The sequence below is a fragment of the Perna viridis genome, chromosome 3, assembly GCF_037379345.1.
Source record: "Perna viridis isolate PV_CMFRI_1.1 ecotype Kerala chromosome 3, ASM3737934v1, whole genome shotgun sequence".
Lineage (NCBI taxonomy): Eukaryota > Metazoa > Mollusca > Bivalvia > Mytilida > Mytilidae > Perna > Perna viridis.
The window spans coordinates 25705716-25730834 of NC_142447.1; the positions used below are offsets into that span (position 1 = coordinate 25705716).

At 32.0% G+C, this 25119-nt stretch overlaps 1 protein-coding gene across 1 annotated transcript in view; it reads right to left on the reverse strand.

Moving 5' to 3' along the window:
• Positions 1-25119, reverse strand: part of LOC148621599 (uncharacterized) — a 137986-nt gene that overhangs the window by 22446 nt on the left and 90421 nt on the right. The window contains exons 100-130 of the mRNA XM_088576145.1: positions 24475-25113; positions 23201-23418; positions 21792-21884; positions 20560-21032; positions 19902-19965; positions 19331-19543; positions 18979-19078; positions 18291-18399; positions 17686-17840; positions 17055-17155; positions 16334-16486; positions 15924-16104; positions 14924-15123; positions 13914-14099; positions 13347-13464; positions 11883-12536; positions 11209-11432; positions 10534-10626; positions 9075-9458; positions 8681-8757; positions 7759-7822; positions 6697-6912; positions 6334-6451; positions 5439-5547; positions 5043-5233; positions 4144-4400; positions 3056-3236; positions 2222-2409; positions 1750-1956; positions 1295-1409; positions 15-707 (exon numbers count right to left, since the gene is read on the reverse strand). Of these exons, the coding sequence (XP_088432271.1) occupies positions 15-707; positions 1295-1409; positions 1750-1956; positions 2222-2409; positions 3056-3236; positions 4144-4400; positions 5043-5233; positions 5439-5547; positions 6334-6451; positions 6697-6912; positions 7759-7822; positions 8681-8757; positions 9075-9458; positions 10534-10626; positions 11209-11432; positions 11883-12536; positions 13347-13464; positions 13914-14099; positions 14924-15123; positions 15924-16104; positions 16334-16486; positions 17055-17155; positions 17686-17840; positions 18291-18399; positions 18979-19078; positions 19331-19543; positions 19902-19965; positions 20560-21032; positions 21792-21884; positions 23201-23418; positions 24475-25113 (6774 nt within the window). The remainder of the gene's footprint in view (positions 1-14; positions 708-1294; positions 1410-1749; positions 1957-2221; positions 2410-3055; positions 3237-4143; positions 4401-5042; positions 5234-5438; positions 5548-6333; positions 6452-6696; positions 6913-7758; positions 7823-8680; positions 8758-9074; positions 9459-10533; positions 10627-11208; positions 11433-11882; positions 12537-13346; positions 13465-13913; positions 14100-14923; positions 15124-15923; positions 16105-16333; positions 16487-17054; positions 17156-17685; positions 17841-18290; positions 18400-18978; positions 19079-19330; positions 19544-19901; positions 19966-20559; positions 21033-21791; positions 21885-23200; positions 23419-24474; positions 25114-25119) is intronic.

Here is a 25119-nt window from a genome sequence, read left to right on the forward strand (position 1 = left end):
AACATGAAGCTTACCAGTTGCATTAGTCATCAAATCTGTTGTTGTTGGAAGTTCTGTGGTGGTTGCTTCTTCAGTTGTAGAATCAGCTGACACACTGTCCAGAGTTTCTCTAGTTGCCTCAGTAACCACCCAGCCATCAATGTCAATATCAGCATAGATCTGAATGTCAATGGATACACCAATGAATGCGACATTATAGACAGATGTAGTTACCTCTCTAGATATGTAGGTCTTGGTCTCAGCAACCATTTTTCCATCAAAAAACAATGCCAAGCCAGTCTGAATGCTCCATGAGAACTCTATATTGATGATGACATTGATGTTAATGTTAGTTTTCACTGTCCATTCCATGGTGGTAGTACTAATGGTCAGATACAACTGGCTCCTCTTGTAATACATGGCAACACCATACCCGTCGGGTCTGTCCCCGCCTGTAGTGAAGATGTACATGTTCTCTTTCACAGATTTGATCTTCATGTTAAATTTGACTGACATTCCATAATCACATAAAAGTGGGTTACCAAGACAAGTATTGGACTGATCCGGAAGTTCTAGGTACTGGTCTATGCCATTAAGTCCACAGAACACAATCTCATTTTCTGTCTTCAGTTGTGGAGATTTATGGATGGTAAGATTAAAAGCTGGTGTTATCAGGATGTTTGACTCTATTCTGATGAATGTAATTTCAATGATAACTATGTCCAATACTGAAAAAAACCATACATTTATGTGTACATACAGTGTATCAACTTTAAAAACAAAATAAACTTTTACATCATGTAGTTACTTCAAGAGTTCTTTTCTATGGTCTTATTTCAAGCAGCATGTTAAAAATACTAAAATTTTGTAATAAAATGGTAGTCATACTTAAATTTTCCCACCGCACATTTCTTATCATGTGTATGTAACTGATATCTTTTGAATTATGTATCCTTTTTACTCTAGTCAACTTACATTTCCTAATACAAGATAATTTTGTAAATCATGAAATTTTCTCAATTTTACTTTGCTTTTTTGGCAGTAACACTTGTAACAGGAAAATTTAATAATCATAAATATTTTCTTTGACAAACATTATAATATAATTTCTGGATAAATTAAAAATTTATAACTGCACATAAGTTAATTGGTTGTAGAAATATTTTCTCTGACTAACATAATAATATGATTCAGGATAAACTGGAAATTCAAAACTGCACATAAGTTTATTGATTGCAGAAACAACCAAGAAAAAATTTGGCAGAAAAATTTTGCAGTTTACAGAACTGAGATTGCCTTATCCACCACAACTTACCAGTTAGAATTGTCCACTCTGTAGTAGATTTTCCAGGTATACAAGCCAGTCCAGCATTAACAATATCAAAGAATCCTTTACCATAACATTTGTCTCCTACCACACAGACATCAGACTACAAACAAAACATTTTCTGTAGAATTTTCCAGGAGCAGATTGAATCAAGATTCAATTTTGCATGAGATATTGTAAGTTCATTATATATTAATAATTTTTTAATATGTGCATGATATTGGGTATGTACATTGTAACATTTAAATATCAAAAAGAGTAAAACCAGTCCATGAATATAATTTTCTAAATGCTCTCCTTCAATTGCCATGTTCATGTAATCTGTGGTGCTTTTTTGTGTTTTTATGGCATGGACATTTTTAATTTGACCCTTACAATTATCAAATGGTGGACCTAAGGAGTCTTTCAACTAAAAGTTATGTTTCTTTAAAACATCAGCCTACCTTCAGCTCACATCCAGCTGTGCTACAGTTATAACAGAAGGGGTCATAGGTCACATATGTTAAACTTTCTGTTGACCTAATGCCATTGTTTATTAGTGTTATCTTGAAGATGTCTGGGTCAGGCAAGTTACATGTCACTGCTTCCTGGCTCACATATGTAGCTTCAACAATAATTTCACTCCCAATGTTGACAAATGCTTGTACTTTCTGAAATGCAATATTTATCATGAAGTATTAAAAATATCATGATCAAATATTATAAAAGATAGGGTTTTTTTCAAGATCTAACCATATTTTGGCTGATGGATTCAATAAGTTAAAGATTGGGTTGAATAAATGTTGAACAGTCAGTTATAGTAAATAAATATAAGCAATATTGAATTGATATCTAGTAATGCCAAAATGAATAGGTTTATAGTTTCTAGCTTCTGGTAAGACAAGTTTTACAATATAACTTCATGTCATTTATTACCTGCTGTCTCTGTAAAGCACACTGTATAACAGATGTTTCCAAGAATCCATCTCCTTCAAGAGTGATCTCAGTACATTGGTTACTGAATATATCACAAAGGTCTTTCTCCAATGGTTCTATAATGATGGGGGCTGTGGTGTTGACACTGCAATCATCACCATCAAATCCAGCATCACAGGTACAGTTTCCTGAAAAATAATTAAAGATTTAAGAATTTTGTTACCTTTAATGTTATGCATAGTTCACGAATGTATCGTTCCTTGACTCTGAACAAAAAAAAAAAAACATTCAAAAATGTAGTTGTAAATTAAGCCCTCAGAAAGATAATTGGTTTGTCTGATAAGATGACCTCTTCAAAATTTGAATCTTACAAGGACCCCAAGAACACAATGAGATACATATATCAACTGAGTTTAAAATACAGATGCGGCATCCACAAAAATTTCTAAATGCACAGTCAAATATTTTACGATATTCCACTGCAATATCTGGATAGGGAATTAATTAATGTCCCTAGTAGTACAAGATACTAGATCATTTCCTTGTAAGTTATCATCTTGCATATACAAAAGCCCTAGCCATATGACCAAGTAATAATAGCATTTACCTTAAGTCTTTGGGAAAATTATATTGTCAATATGCTAATCAAATAAATCACACTGTTTCTGTCAATAACTGCTTAAATAGGTTTCCAGTTTAGAAACTGATTTATTCCAAAAATGGTCTAGCTTTTGGAGTTTTATTTTTGATCAAGTGACAATAAAAGACACATCAAATATCCAACTAATTACTAGTATTGTATCCAAAACAATGCCCTATTTGTACTTTACAGACCTGCATTACACTGGCCATTTCCACTACATAGACCAGGACATATGTTGTCAACTATTGTAGGATTGGGTGTCAACTGGCCACCAACTTCTATCCATAAGTCTACATTTATTTCCATTTCAATCTGACACTGAGTAATAACAGCATCCAAGGCATCTTGAGCCCACTCAATATTATCTGTAATCTATACATAGAGAAATATATATCGTCTTAATATAGCTGAAATATTGCGCTCGGACGTTAAACCCCAACAATCAATCAATCAATCAACAACATCAAATTATGTAAATATTTTTCCATCATAACCCTCTGCATTGGCAAAAACAGAGTGTAGAATTTTCCAGGTTCAATTTATGTGTTACCAAGTAATCTGTAGGTATAGTATAATCTATTTCAAATGAATATAAGAACGATGTTCTATGTCTGCTGTCCCTTCAAGGTAAGAAATCCTATAATACTGTGAAAGTATTATTGTTTGTGGGGTATCAATTTTTGTGGTTTTTGTGGATTTGGTAAACCACAAAATTTGGTTCCTGACAAAAAGGAAATTTCCAATACATTTGTAAGACAGAGTTGTCAAATCCAAGAATTCAAGAATCTGTGAATTTATATTTTCCCTAAACCACGAAATTTGGTACCCACGAATAAAAGTACTTTCACAGCATTATCCAGTCTTTATTGATTTCAAACTTAAATGAGAGATTCAAGGTAGCAACAACCAAGGGCAAAAACTTTATACAATCGTTAATTAAGGTGATGAGCTTACAAGTTGTGATGGTCAGTCACATCCATACAGGCACACATGTATGAATGGGACTCAGCATTTCTATGCCCTACACCACAATGTGATATAATATACAGCATATTAAGTTATGGGATTTGTTAACAGCTTGTTTTTTGCAATAAACAGTTGGATATTATATAAAAATTTAAGATTCTTTGTATGTATCATATACTTCCTCAGACCTTGAAATCTTCAAACAAATTAAATTTCACAGTAAATTAACCTCTGTGAATAAAGGCAAAAATTTTAAATGCTAAAATAAATCCCAAAATGTGGTATTTTGAAGCAAGAATATCTTCTACCATACCTGAAGATCAACAACACAGGAATCCAGAACAGCAACATAGTTAAGTTCTTTAATATTTCTACAGCCTTCAAATGCAACTTGTGCCTCAAGAACAGTTTTACACTGTTGTAGTGCTATCATCTCTGTCAGTCCATTTGGTGTCGGCCATGTTGGTTCTGTTGGTATTAGTTGAATGTTGGCTTCAAATGTTTCTATTGTGGTTGATATGCAGCCAGGTGGAGGAGAAATGGCTTTAGATACCACATATTCTGTCACATCTTAAAAATAGAAATTAAATGACTTTGTAACCACCTGCATTGTAACTTTTATCCATCATGTGGACCAGTTATCTCACTGTTTGCATATCATGCAACTTATGCCATTCTCCATTGTCAAATACAACTTTGATGTATAACTTATCAACATTTAAACAGAACAAATGGCATATGTACAATATCTTATCTCTTAAAATGATTTACATGTGTGCCAGGTTTCGTGATCATGTGACCAGACCTAAACATAAACAAATAATTCAAAACTAAGACATTAAATTCATAAAAGCAGAAATGTTTTATCAAAGAGTAAATCAAAGGAACCAAGATTTAAGCAAAAATTCAAAGAATATATTCCAAAGACTAAACAGGGAAAATAGTCACACACAAAAAATGAACATGAAATAACCACAATAAAATGTACAAAAAAACATAAGTAAATGAGTAACCTGGACTCCACTAAAATCTGGGAGCACAGACCAGGTGCACTGGTAGAGTAAGCGTCCTCTGCATTTCTAGAAACACCAATATACACACAATACTTCACTGGAGGGCATAGGAAAAACTTTGACGCAATTCAAAATTGTGAAGAAAATTTTGTAAGGCTAGTTCTATGTTCGTTTTCATTGCTACAAGTAACAAATTTACCTTTAGCTTTTTTCCAGTATTTTCCCTTCTTGTTCTTTTTGTAACGTGTACAGCCCAGTTCATCTATATTATCATAACATGTAGGCTGAGATGATATATGGCAATCACAGTATCTTGGAATCTTTATCTCGTCATCAGAGAATTTGATTGGACAGAAACCTTGCCACAATGTATCTTCTTTCTTTTCAATTCTTAATAATAAAAAAAAAACGATTTTTTATGAAGTATATCAACTATCTTGAAAAGTATAAACAAAATTGTCATTTTAAGAAAGAAGGTTATAGTAAAACTTTTGAAATACATAAGGTCAACTAAAAATATTTTTCTGTTTCTAAGGCCTAATGTGTTTAAGGGAATAAAAACGCCAAATCTACCAGTAAAATAAAGAAATCCAACCTCCAGGTTTTAGAGAATTCATCCACTCTTCTAGATTTTCCTCCATACAATGTACCATCAAACTTAATCAAGTCATTAGCTTCATCTCCATCAAAATAACCACACAGACCTAGAACAAGAAGTCATATTGTTAAACAATACTGCAGAATACATGTACTCCAAAATTACGGTAAAACAGCTCTCTAAATAGAATTCTATCCAACATTATACTCTATGTATGTGTGCTAATGTTTGCAATCTAGATTTATTCACGAGGAAGTATCTTTGGTTAACGAAAACTATATTTTTTAAATAGCCTAGATGGCAGAGTGGTCTAGAGCATTGGACTTAGTGCAGGCAGTGTAGCCATAGATGTCAGAGAAGAGAAGGGGTTTGAATCCCACTAGTGAAGCAACCAAATTTGCATTGCAAATTTGCAACCTTGCATCAATTCCCGAGTCAGGGTGTAGGTTAGACTTGATTAAATATATCTATGCATCCTTGTATTAACATACTACCAGTATGTTGATCCTTGCCATGCATGCTATGTATCTACATAGTAATGTACTAGCAAGTAAGATGGTCACCCCATTAGACTTCTTACATGTATTATATACTTGGTGTGGCTGTATTTGTATACTGTTACATTTCTTCCATTGTCTTGCTCAATAATCTGGGGTTGTCCTGTTCAGTTACATCATGTGCTAATGTTCACGCTCTAGATTAACTTATGAGGAAGTATCACTCGGTTAACAAAAGCTATATTTTTATATAGCCTAGTTGGCCAAGTGGTCTAGAGCGTTGGACTTAGTGCAGGCAGTGTTGACATAGATGTCAGTGAAGAGAAGGGGTTTGAATCCTGCTGGGGACTTGATAGATAGATAGATATAAGGATAATAAAAAATAGTCAACATACCTTCAGTTTGTTCTAAGTCAGTAGATGAAGCTCTGACATACACATTCAAGAAGTTATCTCCCTTCTTGCCCATTTTTCTTGACTCTATTCTAATAGATGTACCAGTTGGCAACACAACCTGCAGTTATCATAGTAAATATCACATTGATCATCGTTACTTTCATCAATTCTTTTAAGGTTAAAGATAACTGACTCCAGGTTCTAACTAAATATGTTTTGTTATACGTTTATGTCTCATATTCCACTGATTCCCTACTGATTTCATTACACACATAAAAAAAACAATATAATTATCATAGCAAAGAACCATAACTCAGCTTCATTATATGATTAACTTTTATATTTACAGAAACAGGGACCAACCTTATAGTTCTTGCCATTTTTGTACTTGACAATACTGGTTCCTGGTGTAAGTTCTCCATTAAGATACATGACAGGTTTCAGTGCCTTTCTCTTTTTCCTGCCCTTTTTAGCCCCACAGCGATCAAATACAATGACATCATCCATACTCCTGATAGCCACAGCACAGTTACATGAAGCTTTGTTCTTTTCATTACATGAACGTAGGTAAGTTCTCACCTAAAACAAAAAGTTGGTTTATCTTTAAACATAATGAAGATTTTCGTCAATTTCTTATGTGCATGTGTGGTGAATTCAATGGTGAAAGAGTAATCAAGGGAACCAAGGTTATAACAGTAATCAAAAGAATGTAATCCAAGGACAAAGACCAGACATGGAAAACAGACATAAACAACAAAGAATATAAAGTAACTAAAAGCATACATACAAAGTAACAAAAGTAAATGAGCAACTCGGACTCCACTAAAAACTGGGAGCATGGACCAGGTGCACCGGTAGGGTAAGCGTCCTCTGCTTTTCTAGAAACACCCGCCGAGTTGCTCATAAAAAGTCAAGTCCGGAGTAGACAAACGAGGAAAGGAAAACTATGACCCGTTGAATAAACAATGAAAACAAGTTTGCCTAAAGACAAAGTCATTCAACCATCTAAAGACTGTCATTTGAAACAATAAGATTTCGTAACTATGGTTGCTTTATTGTGAGTTACCTTCACAAGCTCCTTTTTTCATTTTTAAAGATGTTTCAACCCTAAAGTCTATGATAATAGTAGTAGATTATCAAAGCAGAAAGTTTAAATACACACCAAAGAGAGCCATTCTGACTTGAAGATATTCTGCTTATATTTTACAGCCACTTAATGTATACTTTATTGTAACATTGCATTTCATTGGAAAACATAGTAAATTCAACCTTAAACAGCTCTGTACACATATTTAAAATCTGCTTATGAACAAAGATATTTAATTGCATATTAAAATTTGTAATCATCAATCTTGATTTGAAGCCTTGAAATCTTCAAAATAAAATATATTTATCTCCTAAATGTAGATCAGAACTGGAACTTACCTCATATTTATTGTTTTTAAGTCGATACATGACAAATTCTCCCTCTAACATGTTATCATATGTTCTACAATAGACAGAAAACAAGAATGTTGTACATTGTTTAATACTTGTCATACTGTGTTGTACATTGTTTAATACTTGTCATACTGTGTTGTACATTGTTTAATACTTGTCATACTGTGTTGTACACTGTTTAATACTTGTCATACTGTGTTGGTTGACCTGTTTATAACAATATTTTCCAGTGTAGTACTGTATGTATTGCAGGGATAAAGTAATATAAGCAAAACCTGTCTAAACCAAACCATTAATAAGCCAAGAACCTCACATTTTTAGTAGTTCCTTCTTATTATTTTCAATGTATTTTAACCTATAAACTCCAAACCTCTGTCTCAAAAGAATAAATTCTTCAATTTGTAAGGGGTTTGATTTGACCAGGTTTTACTATACATCCATTTCTTGTTCAACCGAGCATTGTCAATCGTATTTGCAATTTGGATTGCCAGTCTGGAATAAGGCTTATTAATGGTCTCAAATTAAAAACTAGCATTAACCAAAAATTTTTTATCAGTTTTTCATTTTTGATCAACACTTCTAACCTAAAACCAATGTTTGTTAATGTGTCCCAACTAAACGCATCATAGATATTCTGCTTCACAGCCAAAGATTGCTATTAGAAGCCAAAAGATCCTGTCACAGCATAAAATCTTTGAAATGCTTATTTCCAACAATTCTTATAAGTTGCACAAAAAGAGCTGGAGTATTATAAAATACACATGGTACAAACCAATCAAATAAAATTCTATCCAAAGCCCAACAAGCAGAATATAGTACATTATTTGGTTTTGTATAGAGGCAGTAAACCATTACTTTTTCCTGTCACCAATATTTAGATGGAGCATTAAAAATGTGAGTACAATACCTTCCATCCAGAGTAGTGATATGTGGATCTCCTGTAGATTTGCATACAGCTGACTTGTCCTTGTCTTCAACCTCAACCTGTAATTTTACCAAAAGAAGTTACCAAACTAAGGATAAGGACAAAAACTGAAGAAAAATCTTCATTTATTCTTTACATGACGTTTGCAGTAAAAATATATGCCAAGTTTTTATTGTAAGCAAATAAAAGAGTGCCTTTGTATGAACAAAGAATATTCATTTTATATTTTTTGGGGAAAACCTTAATAATGGCTAGTGAGGCATGATCTGGTCTGGATAATATGTTCAATCAGAGATTTCTAATATTTCAATGACTAACTTTAAAAAAGAAACAAACCAGCATACTGAAAACTGTTATAACTTTGTATAGGACCTACCTCAACTGAGGAATAGGTAGCTTGATAAATGACAGTAGTTGTTGTTTCTACATAGATTTGTAGATCTACATGAAGTTTCTTTTTCTTGTCCTTCAGTCCATCAGCAATACCCCGAACCTTAACACAAGCCTCTGTCTGCCAGTTACTATCATTAATGGTCAGCTGACAAGATTGGCCATTGACATATTCAAACATGGCCTGAGGGATTTGATCCTCATCAGCACATCTACTGTATGTATATTTGGTTGTGTCTGTGAATTTGTACCCGATACGATACTGACAGTCATCAGTACCATTACAGAAAGTACTTGGTGGTGCTATGGCCTTCAGGTTAATACATTCTCCATCCAGACCTTCATAAACCTTTATTTTTGTTGTCATTACCTTAGAATTAGAAAACAATGAAATTACATAGACATGCACATGTCAGAAACTAGGTTACTTGAATGATATATACAGAATAAAGTCAGTTTTGAAGTCGAGACAGAAAATATTATAGTAAGCCCAATAGGGCGAGATGTAATATTCTTCATGATGTTCAAAACTAACATAATCTGTTTTTTTTGGCATCATAACAGGTTATTTAATGAAAAGTTAACATTGGATATTGCCAATATATTTTAGTATCTTGAAAGTAGCCATATAAAGGAAATATCAGGCAGCAAAAACAATTGAAAAACGATAAAGTTGTCAATAAAACATAAAATGTAAGAAGTAATACTGTAAACATAAAATGTAAAAAGTAATACTGTAAACATAAAATGTAAAAAGTAATACTGTAAACATAAAATGTAAGAAGTAATACTGTAATCATAAAATGTACGAAGTAATGCTGTAAACCTATTTATTTTTGTAGATAAGTTATTTTCACATTTTAGGGTCTCATTTCAATTTCACAGCTAAATAATTTTTTGACTTACAATTTCTTAAACATGAATTCCATGATGTAAGAACTTATTTGTTGCAATTAGATTTTGTAGCTTTCTCTTGTTCGCTAAGGAGTAATCAAGGGAACCAAGGTTATAGCGATAATCAAAGAGTAATCAAGGGAATCAAGGTTATAGCGGTAATCAAAGAATAATCAAGAGAACCAAGATTATAGCGGTAATCAAAAAGTAATCAAGGGAATCAAGGTTATAGCGGTAATCAAAGAGTAATCAAGGGATCCAAGGTTATAGCGGTAATCAAAAGAGTGTAATCCAGGGACAAAGACCAGACATGGAAAACAGACATACACAACAAAGAACATAAAGTAACTAAAATCATATATACAAAGCAACAAAAGCAAATGAGCAACTCGGACTCCACTAAAAATTGGGAGCATGGACCAGGTGCACCGGTAGGGTTAATAAGCAAAAACAAATCACTCATGAAAATAAGTGGATTGACTATATATCAAACATATCAACTGTGTAATTAGTACAAAATTTACTATGATAGCATTAGCAGATTTACTAACCTCTATCTGAAGTTTGATTTCTTTACTCTTTCTAACTGGTCCTGTTGTGTCAACACAGTTGTCTGCATAGCATGCATATACTCCACAACGTATCTACATGTTGAGAAAGAAATATATTAACATGCATTTATAATAAATCTTTTGTTGTTTTATTATCAAATCTGTTTAAGATATTTCTATATGCTTTTGTAAAAAAAAAAACTCACATTGATTCTTTTTCTTTTAAACATTCCTCCACTAATTTTTTTTTTCCTACTCTGAGATTGCTCGAAATTGAGAACTGAGGAGTATCATAACATGAGATTTTTTTTATTAACTCATACTTGATCAAGAAAACCTTTTAATGAGTGAATATAACAGCATGTATTCCTTAAAAAATATAAAAGGAATTATAACTAGATCAATTAAAGTAAGATTTATGGCAAGCCAAAGTGGACAAAAATCAGTATTTTGTAATATTAGAAAATGAATTACAAATTCCTGACTTAGTAATATTATAAAATATCACACATTTTGTAATATTACATATTGAATTTGTAATATTAGAAAATGAATTTGTAATATTAAAAAATCATTTTTTTAATATTAGCAAATGCTCATTTTTGTCAACTTTGGCTTGCCATAAAGACTACAATGAATAAATCTGAAAGTTTGTGAGTAAATGTGATTGATTACCTCACTGCCATATGGTACAACACCAAGTTCCGATTGGTTAATGTTAGTCACAGTGTTATTCTCCATGGCAACAGTTGATATTACAGTGTCCCCAACATACCAGTCTACTGAGTATTGGTATTTTATGTCCGTTGACACAAGTGGTACAAAAGTACACTTCATACTAAATGATTCTCCTGTTATTATCTGTTCTAATACTGGGTTTTTCTCCATTTTGGGTAAATCTGAATAAGACGCAATGAAAATTCTATGATTTTCTTATTTTAATCATAGCTATCTGTAGAGTTTAAATCAGTCAACCTCCCATTACCTTTACTGTAAACCAAGTGACTTTTGTGTCTATTTTTATCTGGTTCTCAGACCACTGGTTAAGTTCCCTATTGTAACAGCTTACTTTTAGCATTCACTTTCTATATTCACTAAAAGTCAAAAGGTTATGTTACATTACCACTATCAATTGTAACTGTACTTAAAGTTGTAGAAGCCATTTATTTTTGCAATTTTTGGATTATATTCAAATTTTTGTATCGTAAATTTGTAGTTATTTCATTGCCTATTTCCTACACTGTTTCAAATATTTATGTTTTGATATTTATTTTCTTATTTATACCATTTTCACAGACATAAATACAACTTAAACATATAATTACATCACTCATGATACATTTACTTACCAAGAGGAACATCAATAATATCAATGACTTCCTCTGGGGCAGGAATTTCAGTAAATCCATCAATCTCCATTTTACAGAATTTATCTCCCTTGAAAGACCGTCCAAAGTAGAAGTTCTTTTTAGACTTCTTGTGTCCTTTCCTCTTTCTGCCTTTCTTGGAGTTCTTTTTCTTATGTCCATCCTTGTACAGAGATAGTCCTTCACTTCGACTCCAAGATAATTTCAGATTAAAGTACTCATCAATTTCAATCTTCTTAATGTAGGTGGTCCACTCATATTTCATGGTACTGACACGAGCATACAATTTACGTTTCTTAGAATACCAAATAGCCAATCCATACGTATCCCCATCTTCACCACCAGAGGTCAGTATAAAGCAGTTGTCTTTCCTTTCTTTCAGTTTGATATTGAATGATAATGTTAAACCAGTAGAACACTTTTCAATGTCACCCAAACATTTCAGAGACTGGTCCCCAAAGTCAATGGCCTGGTCAACACCATTAAGTGCCACACCCTTATCACCACTGGGTACATCTATCAACTGTGGTGTACCTTGGACCTGTACACTGATTGTTAGGGTTATACTGATCTTGATAACAAGGATAGTCCCTGTGATCTTTGTAAACCCATAATGTTTTGCCTTGATTTCACCAACTGAAATGAAAGTGATAGTTTACCAGCGATCTTATTTCAAAGGTATATATTGCAATGACAATTATTCAAAAACTTTAAATACAAAAAAATTATTCACACAGTCCTATACTGACATATTGTGACCATTTACTTGTGGACAAAATTGAGCAGTAGTGATAAGACCATATATTTATGGTTAATAAGGACAAACTTAAAAACCTCAAGAACATTCGTATCTTAGAATAAAAGCTGATCTCATATTATTTTAAGACAGAAGTGAATCTGAGGCTCCTTTGCAGTCAAAATTTTCTCAAAGCAGAAATATTTCATGTATGACATAAGATCTTGCATTTTAGTATAGATAAATGTGCTCAATGAGTTAGCACTCTATATGAGGGCACAAAACTCATTTTTAGAATTCAGTTTGATATTTCACATAATTGTGCTCAATGATTTGGTTGACTCGGTGAAGTTACAGAAATCAGTATGATATCTTATGTATAAATGTGCACCTTGAGTTGGTAGACTTTGTGAATTCATAGAACTCAACTTAAGGATTCAGTTTGATATTATACCTATAAATGTGCTCCATGCATTGACTGACTCAGTGAAGTTACAGATCTCAGTTTGATACCTTACCTATAAATGCACTCCATACATTGACTGACTCAGTGAAGTTACAGAACTCAGTCTGATACCTTACCTATAAATGTGCTCCATGCATTGACTGACTCAGTGAAGTTACAGAACTCAGTCTGATACCTTACCTATAAATGCACTCAATACATTGACTGACTCAGTGAAGTTACAGAACTCAGTCTGATACCTTACCTATAAATGTGCTCCATGCATTGACTGACTCAGTGAAGTTACAGAATTCATTTTTAGGATTCAGTGGATTGACAGCTCCAAGTTCATAACACACGCCACCAATAGTGCATATATCATCCTACATTGACAAAATATAGTTCTAACCAAATCATTTCACTCCATTACTGGATACAATACAACTTTTTTACAAATAATAAATAAACCCAATGCTTATAAAATATTATAAATACTTTTAACTTCAACATCATTCACAAATGTTTGTTAATGTTCAATCAGTTTTCAGAAAAAAGAAGGGTCCATCTTTTATTTGTATCACACAACTAAGGTACAAAAATATCAAAAGATTGATTGATTGATCTATTATATTTATCATCAGTTATATAATGTAAAAGTTTCACTACCCCTATTGACAAAATATTCTTTACAAATTTTTCCAAATGCTAACTTTTAGCTTCAATTTCCTATCAATCTATGTTTCATGTATATGTCACCACTGGAACACTAAACTATCTAAACTTCCGGAGAATAATCATAATCACTCACAGTTAAAAGAGACATCCAACTTACCCTGTCGAGGCATGTGGTACCAGTACAGTCTTTACAGGCTGAAGTGTAGACCACGATGGTGATAGAGTTACTTTCAGTGATACCGTCATTACTGATGGTCAATGTGTATACACCAAGCTGTGGGTCTAATAAGGGACATCTGACCTCCTCTGTAGATCTAAATTCTCCTGCATGTTTTATTTTTGCCTGAAAAAAAAAAATTCATCTTCATATTCATTTTAACAAATGGTTTTAACTTTTTGGACTTATCAAAAAAATATTCAATATAGCTTTTGTATTTAATTTTTAAAATCTACAATTAAAACTTATGAAACTAGAATAATTATGATACATACATGTACATGTATGAATTTGATGATTAAATGCATTTTGCAAGAACAAATGACATCATTCAGCATTCTTATTTACAAAGACAAAGGTCAAATTTCAGAATTAAACAGATGCAATGTCACATAACAAAGCAAAGATAGGGCTTAATTCTAATGTCATGATAATTATTCTATTTTTGTAAGGGCTCATGCAATTGGTATGATACTGAAAAGTTTGGAGAGGAGTCAAATGTCACTGACTTACACGGAAATGATAAAGACAAAACAAACTTTTGAAAAAAAAAAAAATTACCATGTTTCACATTTCCAAGCTCAAAAGGTTCAGTTATTTGTTCCTGTCTCAATCTTCAAAAAAGGCAGATTTTGATTCCAATACCATATAAAAACTAAAAAAAAAACTGTGAATAACACTCGCCAACCTAATACCCCACTCCTTATGGCCAACTGATAACATGCATCTTTTATCTACATATTAATTTGGATCTAAATCTAAAATAGAAGGTGCACAATGGGAATATGGTTTGAAGAATGTGTGAAAGTTTAATTACATTCTATTCAAAGATGTAGGAGGAGTAATGGAAAAGAGATTAATACCCTCAATGTAAAGAAAGGAAATGGGAGTATGATGGAGAATGTTACACAGTGATTTACTAATTTCTACAAAACACAAACAATCCTTACCCCATCTTGGAACACATAATGGCAAGTCAGGTTGGTCTCATCCATAAAGTTAACTCCTTGTACAATAAACTGTGTGCAGTTGAATTGGTCAGAGTCTATATCACAGGCACTGCCACCAAATATAACTGAGATTTCGGGAGGATCCGTCAATTTGGTGTCACATGTGCTTCCAGTGTAGTTAGCATTGCAAATACATTTACCTGGAAAAAGTTGATAGATTTAACTAAACATAAATGTTCAAAGTTGAACTATTTTTAATCTATAGATGTTCTAATTCATGTTACTTTCCAAAATTGGTATGAAGGTATCCACATATTTAACATGGCTTACAGTTATTTGAGTTACTGAAGACAAGAATGAATATATCTTGGTTCAAAATGTTCAGCAAGTTTTATAAAAAAATATTTTTAAATAAGAAATTGCTTTTAAAAAAACTTAATATGATTTTAACATATTGTGTGCAACATTTTTTCATTTCAATATTTGAGATGATTTATATCCTTTTAATTATAAAACAAATTCACTGAAGTCTATCTCTGACAAAGTTGCCATGGTAACCAGTATAATTTATTTTTAATAATCAAGAGGGAAACAGTTGATTACACAGAGATACATGTACCTACTATTACCTGAGGTAATAATTGGTGTTAATGAAATTAACTGTTTCCTTAATAAACAGTCAATAAAAAAATTAATTATACTGAACCATGACTTTTCATACACCTTCCATTCATGAAAAGCAACATGGGTAACCATGATTCTAGTTGTTTTCTGATCGTGCTCTATCAGATTTGAATGTTGTTCAAAGATAAACCCCAAGAAATTTAATTTTGATTAGCCAATGAGGAAAAAAGCCTTCAAATATGAGTCAGAAAAAAAATGCTGACTGGATTAACAGAACAACCAAGGCCTTTTTGAGTAATTAGCTTATATTTTACACAGCATATATTATAGAAAATAAATACTGAATTATAATAATAAAACCTAACTATATACATACTCTCTTTACACTCTCCATTGTTGTTACAATCATCAAGACACACCTCTTCAATGAATTCCGGTGGTTTTAACTCGTCAGGATCTTCCGTTATCAATAGTGTGATATTTCGTTCAAATACCTGTATACACTGCATCCTTATATGACTGAAGGCTGCCAGCATGAAATCATATCCACCAGTTAACTGTAAAGATGTAGAAGCAGAATGTAGTAAGATTAAGTAAGCTTCTGTTACCATGATCAGGCCCTTACAGTGCTTGCTAAGAGATGTGTTTACACTTACTGAAGAATTTTTTTGAGATCTCTGACGAAAGATACTATTTTGTATTAAGGTTATATGCTGTGAATCTGTTATGTTTCATCATATTCATTCTTTTTCTCAACTTAGTGATTAATATTAGAATAGACTTTACCTTGACATCTAGAACGCAGTCATCAATGGTGCCGTCAAAATTGACTCCAACTAAACCACTACACTGAGTGCCTACAGCTGTTCCCATGAGGAAATTTCTACATGCTTGACGAGCTAAGATTTCTGTGATGCCGTTAACTGGCCAAGTAGGCATCTTAAATACATACAAGAAGATATTAGTAAATTCTATGCAACAACCTTTGTATTTTTCCCTCTAATATCAACAAGATAATTTCAAAGGAAAATCCTTTCTTTTTTTTTATTATCTGTGTTCCCACAAAGCAGTAATACAACCGTTACAATATGTATCTAAATAAGCACTATTCCTACCATAAATACACTTTGGTGTCTCAAATCGGAAACAGCCCAAAAGATTCAGTAATATTTCATTTGATTGGTCAAAACTATGATTTAAAAATGAATAAAAAAAATTCAATGAACTTCAGACCAAGTGGAGATGAGTGCATAAGTGCTTGTTCAACTTGGTTGTTTTCCACTTAAAATCTTCCATTTGCATAAATTTTCAATTAGTCTGTTAACATTCTAATATGAAGAACCAGTATACAAATTTATTCAGGGATAATTTTAGAAGGTCAACAAAGTGGAAATTGGCAAAATCAGAAGTAACTATACAGTAAAAAAAAGTAACGGTAAAATCCTGATTTAAAATAGCGGAAGTCTGCTAAAAATTGGAAATTATAATGTCTGCTTATTGTACTTACAACAAAAACATAAGAAATGTTAAACTGGAAGAAAGGTTGTTCTATTGTAGAGAGACATTTCTGTGGTTCCTCTGTTGGTATCTCCATTGTTATATCTCTAGCTATGAAATGAAAAACATAAAAACAATTGAAATATTGTAATTTTTATATGAAAACATTGCAGGGAAACAATTGACCTTCAGCAGCCATTTTTTAACATAATATTCCTTGAGCAAATCACTTGTAAACTTAAAAGTTTGAGTCTATGTAGTTTCATATCTAGTAATTGAAAAGTTACTTCATAAATAAACTCTAAAAAGTTTTTTTTTCACCCATTTTCTGTCAAATCACTAAATTCATTAAAACTTGTAAACCTCAAAACACAGTTGTATTTTTTTCATACATAACAATTGGTGTCATTAGATTAACTTGAATCCACCATATTGATACCTGGTCCATGCTCCTAGATATAAGTGGAGTCTGAGTTGCTCATTTGCTTTTGTTACTTTGTATGCATGATTTTAGTTACTTCATGTTCTTAGCTAATGCTGAGTATGTCTGTTTTCTATGTCTGGTCTTTGCCCCTGGATTACATTTTTTTGATTACCGCTATATCCTTGGTTCCCTTGATTATTCTTAAAACAATATTTACCTGATTTCTTGGCTATTCTAGCACAGGAAGTGATGTCACGGTTGTCTGAACAGACTGGTGTTTTACCATGGTTACACTCACAATAAACACCAAATTCTTCAGTAACATTCACATCTCCACAGAACCCATTCCAGATTGTTTCTTCAGTGGATACCCTGAATAATACACACATAAAAGTATATTAAAATGATAGTCATGTAAGGGGTCCAGTGAAAATAATGAAACATAAATTTGACAGATGTAAAGAGTTGAATGTAAAGCATGTGATGAAATACATAAAATAAGACTGGTAGTTTCATTGGACATATCCTACATACATGTATTTCCACTTATCATCATTCAGTAGTATATGTATATACTTCTTGGTGCAAAATATCTTTGTACATTTTTTTTTTATTTTGCGAATTATTTTGGTATGACAAAGTAATTACAAAAGCTGCTCACATTTCAAATTTTAAAAGAACCCTGAAAATTTCAGGAACAACTTTCACTAAAAACCCAAGATAAGTTGGCAAGGTATGTATCCTCAGATTCCATTTACCGGTAAACAATTCTCCTAAAAATTTTATTATACTTTCATATGACTACAAAATACGACTACCTACCTCCAGCTGAGAGAGAAGTCATCAGGCTGCTTAAGATTTTTGTCAACAACACTGCCATCTGGCTTCATGAAGTCATTATCTGGGTCATTGTCATAGTTTCCGCATAAACCTATTTAAAAATAGTTCTTTTTAAACATAACTGAACAAAGTTTATGTCCACCTTAAATAAAGTGTATATACAAAAGCACTGATTGATAAGTTATTTGACAAAAAATGACTATTAACATAATGTTAAATGTTAAGCCTTTGTTTTACATAGAATCTACATCTGAAAACATAAACAGGTCATGCTCCAATCTATGACGGTCAGATATAGTTGTTACAAATTATATGATCCACACTTGATTTTACTCATGGTAAAAAAGTAGGATACTTGGAGAAAAAAACAGGAATTATGGGGTATGGTCTAGAAAAAGAATGTTTTCTTCCAGTTCAGACAAAAATCTTTAACTTTTTATTGTAGAATTTTAGATAAAAAAGTAAGAATACCTACTTAAATAGGAAGAAAATTATGTCTGATCATATCCTTCTGAAAAAAGGCCCAGTTATAAAATCTGAAGGGAATTCTTATATAACAGGACATAATCAGAACATCTATAAAATTCAACCTACAGGATACTTTTTCCCTTCGATAAAATCTATACAAACATATTCAGGGACTGAAAGTAATGGTTTTTGTGATAATTACCTTCAACATTGTCAAAATCAGCTGGTCCTGAATTGATCCAGATGTTGATCCACTTATTTCTCTTTTCTACCTCTACAGTAGCACCATTAGGTAACGTAATCTAAAATAAAACAAGAGGTTTTAGAGGTTTTTCTAAAAACACTGATTTAACCAAATTATCAAATTTTGAGAGTTTTGCAAAATTATGCAGTTGTGATTTTTTTACTACTGAGTAATAAAAACATTGATTTAACCAAATTCTCAAATGTTCTGAAAGTTTTGCAAAATTTTTTTACTATTGAGTGTAGGGCAAATTTTATTTTTTAAGGTAAAAAAAAATACAGTCTAAAAATCAGTTAAATTAGCTAATTACAACAAAGAATTTTCCACCATGTTCCTCTTCTACAGTGAATCCTTGTGAAAGCTCTCCATTCTGATATATCTGTTTTGTCAGTGGCCTTGCTCCTTTCTTCGAGTCGGCCTCAGGACCACACACATCAAACAAAATGACATCATCCTCAGCTCTTGCTGCTACTCCACAGTTACAGGCAGCTGCACCATTACAACTTCGGAAGAAACTGCGTACCTGCAAAAATATAATTTTATGCAAAAAAAGGTTACTTTAAGTTATTTTAGAATATATAAAAAACAAGAATAAAAACATGTTAGCAAGTTCAGCTAAATCTGTTTATATCGTGCATAAAATGCATATTTTTGTAAGTCCAGAAACAAATTGAATAACAAAATCAAAGTAATTAGGTCAATATTATAGATACAGTATCCACATATCCACAATTACTCACACCTTTCAAAAGGAACAGAGAAAACCATCATCTTAACAATACTTCCAATGTGGTAAACTACATATTATATTCATTTTTTCCAAAAACAAAATTTTCCATTACATCCTTAAGTGTACTTAAAACACATTATAAATTACAAACCTCATACAGATTTGACTTGTGTCTGTACAAAACAAATTCACCCTCATGGAAAACATCAAATTTCCTATAAAATTTAAATTATTTATTTTGTATTTACACAAACACATGACATTTGTTTAGTATTATATGTATTAAAATTAGAATTTTAAATCATTAATTGTAATGCTATATTGTATTAGGCAATTGTTTTAGCAAACCAAAATAAACAGCTGCACACCTGCTAACCTTAGGAACAAGTCATGATGGAGATTTTCATTCATTGATACTATCTGATGTGGAAGATTTTTAAGTAAAAGCAATTTTTTTAATGTGAAAACTGAATTATTTAATATTTTTCCCATAAGATATAGTAACTTTTACAAAATACCTCCCACAAATCTTAACATTTTTATGTGTGATATTCTAAATTTTTCATTGGTTAACATGTATGCAGCTGTGGTAGCCACTTAAGACAGATAATAAAACTCCCTATTTTTCATAGAGTGTTCAAAGTTTCATTACATGATTACATAGCAAAAAAAAAAATGTTCATTTTAATTAGAATTATAAACATTCTTGAGCACCAAAAGGACTTACCCTGACAATGGCAGCTAAATGATTTTTGTACCATTTTGTTTGTTTTGCTCCAATAAAAATTAAATTCTCTTTTTAAACTTACTTTTTATCAAATGTAGTAGTGTGAGGATCATTTATAGAACTACATGTGGCCTTCTTGTCCATGTCAATGATGTTAAGTTGGATACGACCTATATCAAACTCTTTCACACCCAGACTTGGATCCTCAACCCTGGCAGTCAACTGAAGTGACCTAACCTTATCACCATCATTTACACCATCAATTCTTGCTTTCATCAGCAAATTAAACTCATTGGCCCATTCTGTGATGGATACATCTGTTCCACAAGTGTCATCTGCTGATTCCCCGGTTTGGAAGAACACAACCTGTGACAAATCTGACCCATCAATACACTTCAGTTCCCTGGCTGGTCTAATAGAAGCTTTCAGTTGTACCTTACAACCATAGTCTCGACCAAGAGACTCACAGAAAAGCCTTGGAGGGATATTACTCTTGAGGGACAGCAACTTAGGACCTTGACCTTCATACAAGGTCATACTTCCTTCAACTGAAAACTACAATAAAATGGTATTGTTAGTAAAATACATGTATAAAAAAAAAACATTAATTTAGTAAGTTTTATTAAAATCTTTTAAATAATGAAGACTTGAAATATAATGTTTCTAAAATATTTAACATTGTACTACAGCCATTTAATCTTTCTATCAGAATTATGGATATTCTACCAAATAAAAGAGAAATAATCAAAAGAATGGTGCAAAGTATTACAATACCAAGGTAATAAAATGACAGAAGAATCCTCAATATCAAAGTCATACAATGTCCAAATCCTTCAGTTTTCTTCAAATCTTCAATTTTAAGGAATTTGATTGGTCAAAATTTGAGTTGAGGAAGGATTTGAGGAAAATTTCAATTTGCGATGTTTTATAAAATCGCTCAAGATACTTAAGATTTAATATCTTAACAAATTCAACTTACTTTAAAATCCAATTATAAATTCACTTTAAAATTATATTACTATTCTTTTTCTTTTTATAGTAAAACAGGTCTTAACTGTATAATAGATGAACTGGAAACCTTTCTAAGATAGACATCTTCTAAAGTCCCTTTTTATCAGTCTAAATGGAAACCAAGGACCTGCCTAAACTTACAAAACTTTAAGCCGAACAGTGGTTCAGTTTACAAACTTTGAAACTCATTTTAAAACTTTCTTAGAATATTATTTATCTAACTACTTTGAAGCTCACTAATTAATGTTCCCTTAGATTTATTATTATAAACTAACTGGAACTTGTAAACTATCTTCAACCTACTTTGAATGATACATCGATAGGTTCGCTGGTTTTAATAGATCCTTTACTCTGCTCACATGAATCTGGATAGCACGCTTGTACAGTACATGTCATCTGAAAAAAAAAAACAAATGCATTTACAGAAGAAACATACAAGATGTTGCACAAAAGGTTGCTAGATACCCTCATACAACCATTTTTGTCTAACCTGTAAGGGCCGGGAGACCATGCAAAAATAATATACATGGGCACCAAATATCTAAGAACTCCCACCAACAGAAACTGAGAAATCTACTTCAGAAATTGGACAGACAGACAAGGTGATTATAATTTAGCCCTCATTCATATAAATGGATTATTACATTTTATTATACAGATATGAGTCTTTTATCGAATGTTCCCATTGTAATATATCTAATAATTCACACTGTGAAATAAAGTTGGTAATTTCACTCGCAAACTTACTCTCGCCAAAAAGTCTTTAAGAAGTCTATAATACACCACTGAAATGATTACTGTAACTGATTTTATTGTATAGCAATACAATTTCTTCATAGAGGGCAGTGCAACATCAGCATGCAATAAATTTCCATATTGCATTAGTGCAAATACAGATAAAATTTGTGATGTTACCCATGACAAAAGTTCATTTTAAACAAGATTAAATTATATTGTCATACAATAAAAGCATCATTGCATGAATAATGGGAAATATTATCCCTAGTAGAATGTACTCTTGTACAATATAAAGTTCTACTGGTGATAATATTCCCCAGTATTCATGCAAAAACCTTTTAATCTTTCATGTGTAAGTTTTTATTGCTATTAATCTATAAACTTATTTATTGTGTTTCAAAGAAACCATGTATTGTGGAAAAAAAAGTCTCATGTGAGAGGATGAAGGAAAAGTAAGATATAATGACTTGAATGTTTATTCAAGGAATTTTTTAACTGCCTAAGTTCAAGTTTTCTTTTCAAACCTTCATTTTTATGTCACCTATGATTTATGCAAATTAAAAATAAATCCTCACAGTTTATTCCTTACTTTATGAAAATAAATTATATATAAAAAAAATTTCAAAGACTATAGACTATGAATGTGGTCATATGCATGGAACAGGTATAGAAATATGATGCTAATGCAAGCGCGTAACAAATATGATTGACCAAGCACAAGTGGTTCATATTAAACTGATGTAACCAGAAATCTCAACATTGACATTGACACGAGTGCTGACACCAGAAAATCAATGAATAATTATGCCTGCCACAAGACAAAAAAAGAAGAAATACATCCTTTAAATGTTCCGCTTCAATACATAAATTTATTTCTGTTTGGAATGTTGGATCACAAAAACATATTTTTGTAGTGTCAAAACAGTGCTATTCCTATTATTACTGAAACCATTAAATATAATAATCACACTTACAGAAGTACCATAGTCTCTTTCATAAAAGTCATTTTCATTCATGGCAGCTTCATCATTTCCTGTCACAGTTCTCCTTACAACAACTTCATCATTTGCATAAAATGTGACAGTATACCTTACTTCATAACCAGACAAACGATCAAATTCACACATAAATTTAGCTTCTTTTCCATCTAGAGTAGGAACAAGAACTGGAGGCTTGGATATAGTTGGATAACCTAAAATAGAAACAAATGGAATAAACAAACTAATTTAAAAAAAAAAAAAACAACATTATATTTCAATTAATTAAAAGTGACCTAAATATTCTTCACACTATGCTCTTTTGCTCTTTGGAAAGATAATTAAAGATATATTAACTGATCTTTCATATATGTTATACTGAACAGAAAGTAACATGTGGTTTTTCATATAACCCTTGTTCAAAGGAAACAAAAATTAAAAATATAAAGTACCGTAGAATTTAATAAAAAGGGAGATAACTCTGTAAATGACACTAAAATGCAGTAGAAACTAATGGATTTTCAATGTGAGTTATCCCCTAAGAGCATACAGATTGGAATCAATAATTATACATTTCATAATATAGACCTACAAAGCAACTTAAAAACAAAAATAAAAATATATGGCCTTTTATGGGGTGCATCACATATTACAGAATTTGCATGATTCTTAGCTGGATACTACTTAAAATCTAATGACGATGAAATAACTTTATATTTATACAGTATTGATTTATATAAAGTAAAGAATAAACTTTAATCATTTTATATTTGCATTAAATTTAACAAACCAAAACCATTTTTTATAACAAAAACTGAATTATTATCCCTACATTTGTTCATAAATATCCATATATGATACCTTTTTTTTCAGTTTTAAAAATATATTCATTGTGTAGTTGAGGAGTAATCACTGATTGTAGTCAGTGTCTTGCCTATCTAACTAGGCAAAAGAAAACATAAAGTTGCACACATACCCCTACTCATACAAGAAGTTGATACCTGACAGCACCAAAAACCATACTAAAAAGAAATAAATCCATCCATTGGAGCCAAGATAATTGTGACAAAATTCTGACAGATGGATGGAATGATGGACAGACAGGGTGATTCCAATATACCAACCACTCTTTCAGTATGGGTGTAATTAAATAACTCATTCTGGAACTTTTTTAGAAATTGACTCAACCATTCTGGCCATTCTGATTGGAACCCCACAAAAAAATCACTAGCTTTGCAGTAAAAAGAAATGTACTAATGTCTTCTACTCACCAATAACAAAACCCACAGCTATCAGGATTTCCCTGGAAGCAAGAAGTATATGCCAATTCTCCAAAACCATGTCACCATATCTGCCATCCCCATTAGGATTTCCTACAAACAGATCACAGTCTTTGGGATTGGGTACATCTCTCCAAAGATAGTCTGTCGATGCTACAGCTCTCTTGAAATCAACATAAACATTGACACCAAACTGGATACTCCATGACATCATAATATCATAGTAACGATTGGTTTCCAGGTCTGTGACATAAACTGTCCACTCACGGTCTTTTGTACTGATTTTAAAATACATTCTCTCGTCACGGTAGTAAATAGCATAGCCTGTTGAATCAGGATGATCACCACAGTTTGTGTAAATGTACGAGTTGTCTTTGAGTGAATTAAACTTGATTGTAAATGATATGGAGATACCAAGTGAACAGGAATCTGGATGGTAAAGACATGGGTTATCATCTTTATTCCCAACTTTCAGGTACTGATCCTGGCCATTAAACCCTAAGGATAGTTTATCATTTTCGTTCTTTAATAGTTTCATCCCTCCATAAGTAGCAATAGTACCAGCTTGTACATATAATTTACTTCCTTCTATCCTTATGAAGAACAATCTGTACTCATAGATTCTGTCCACTATAA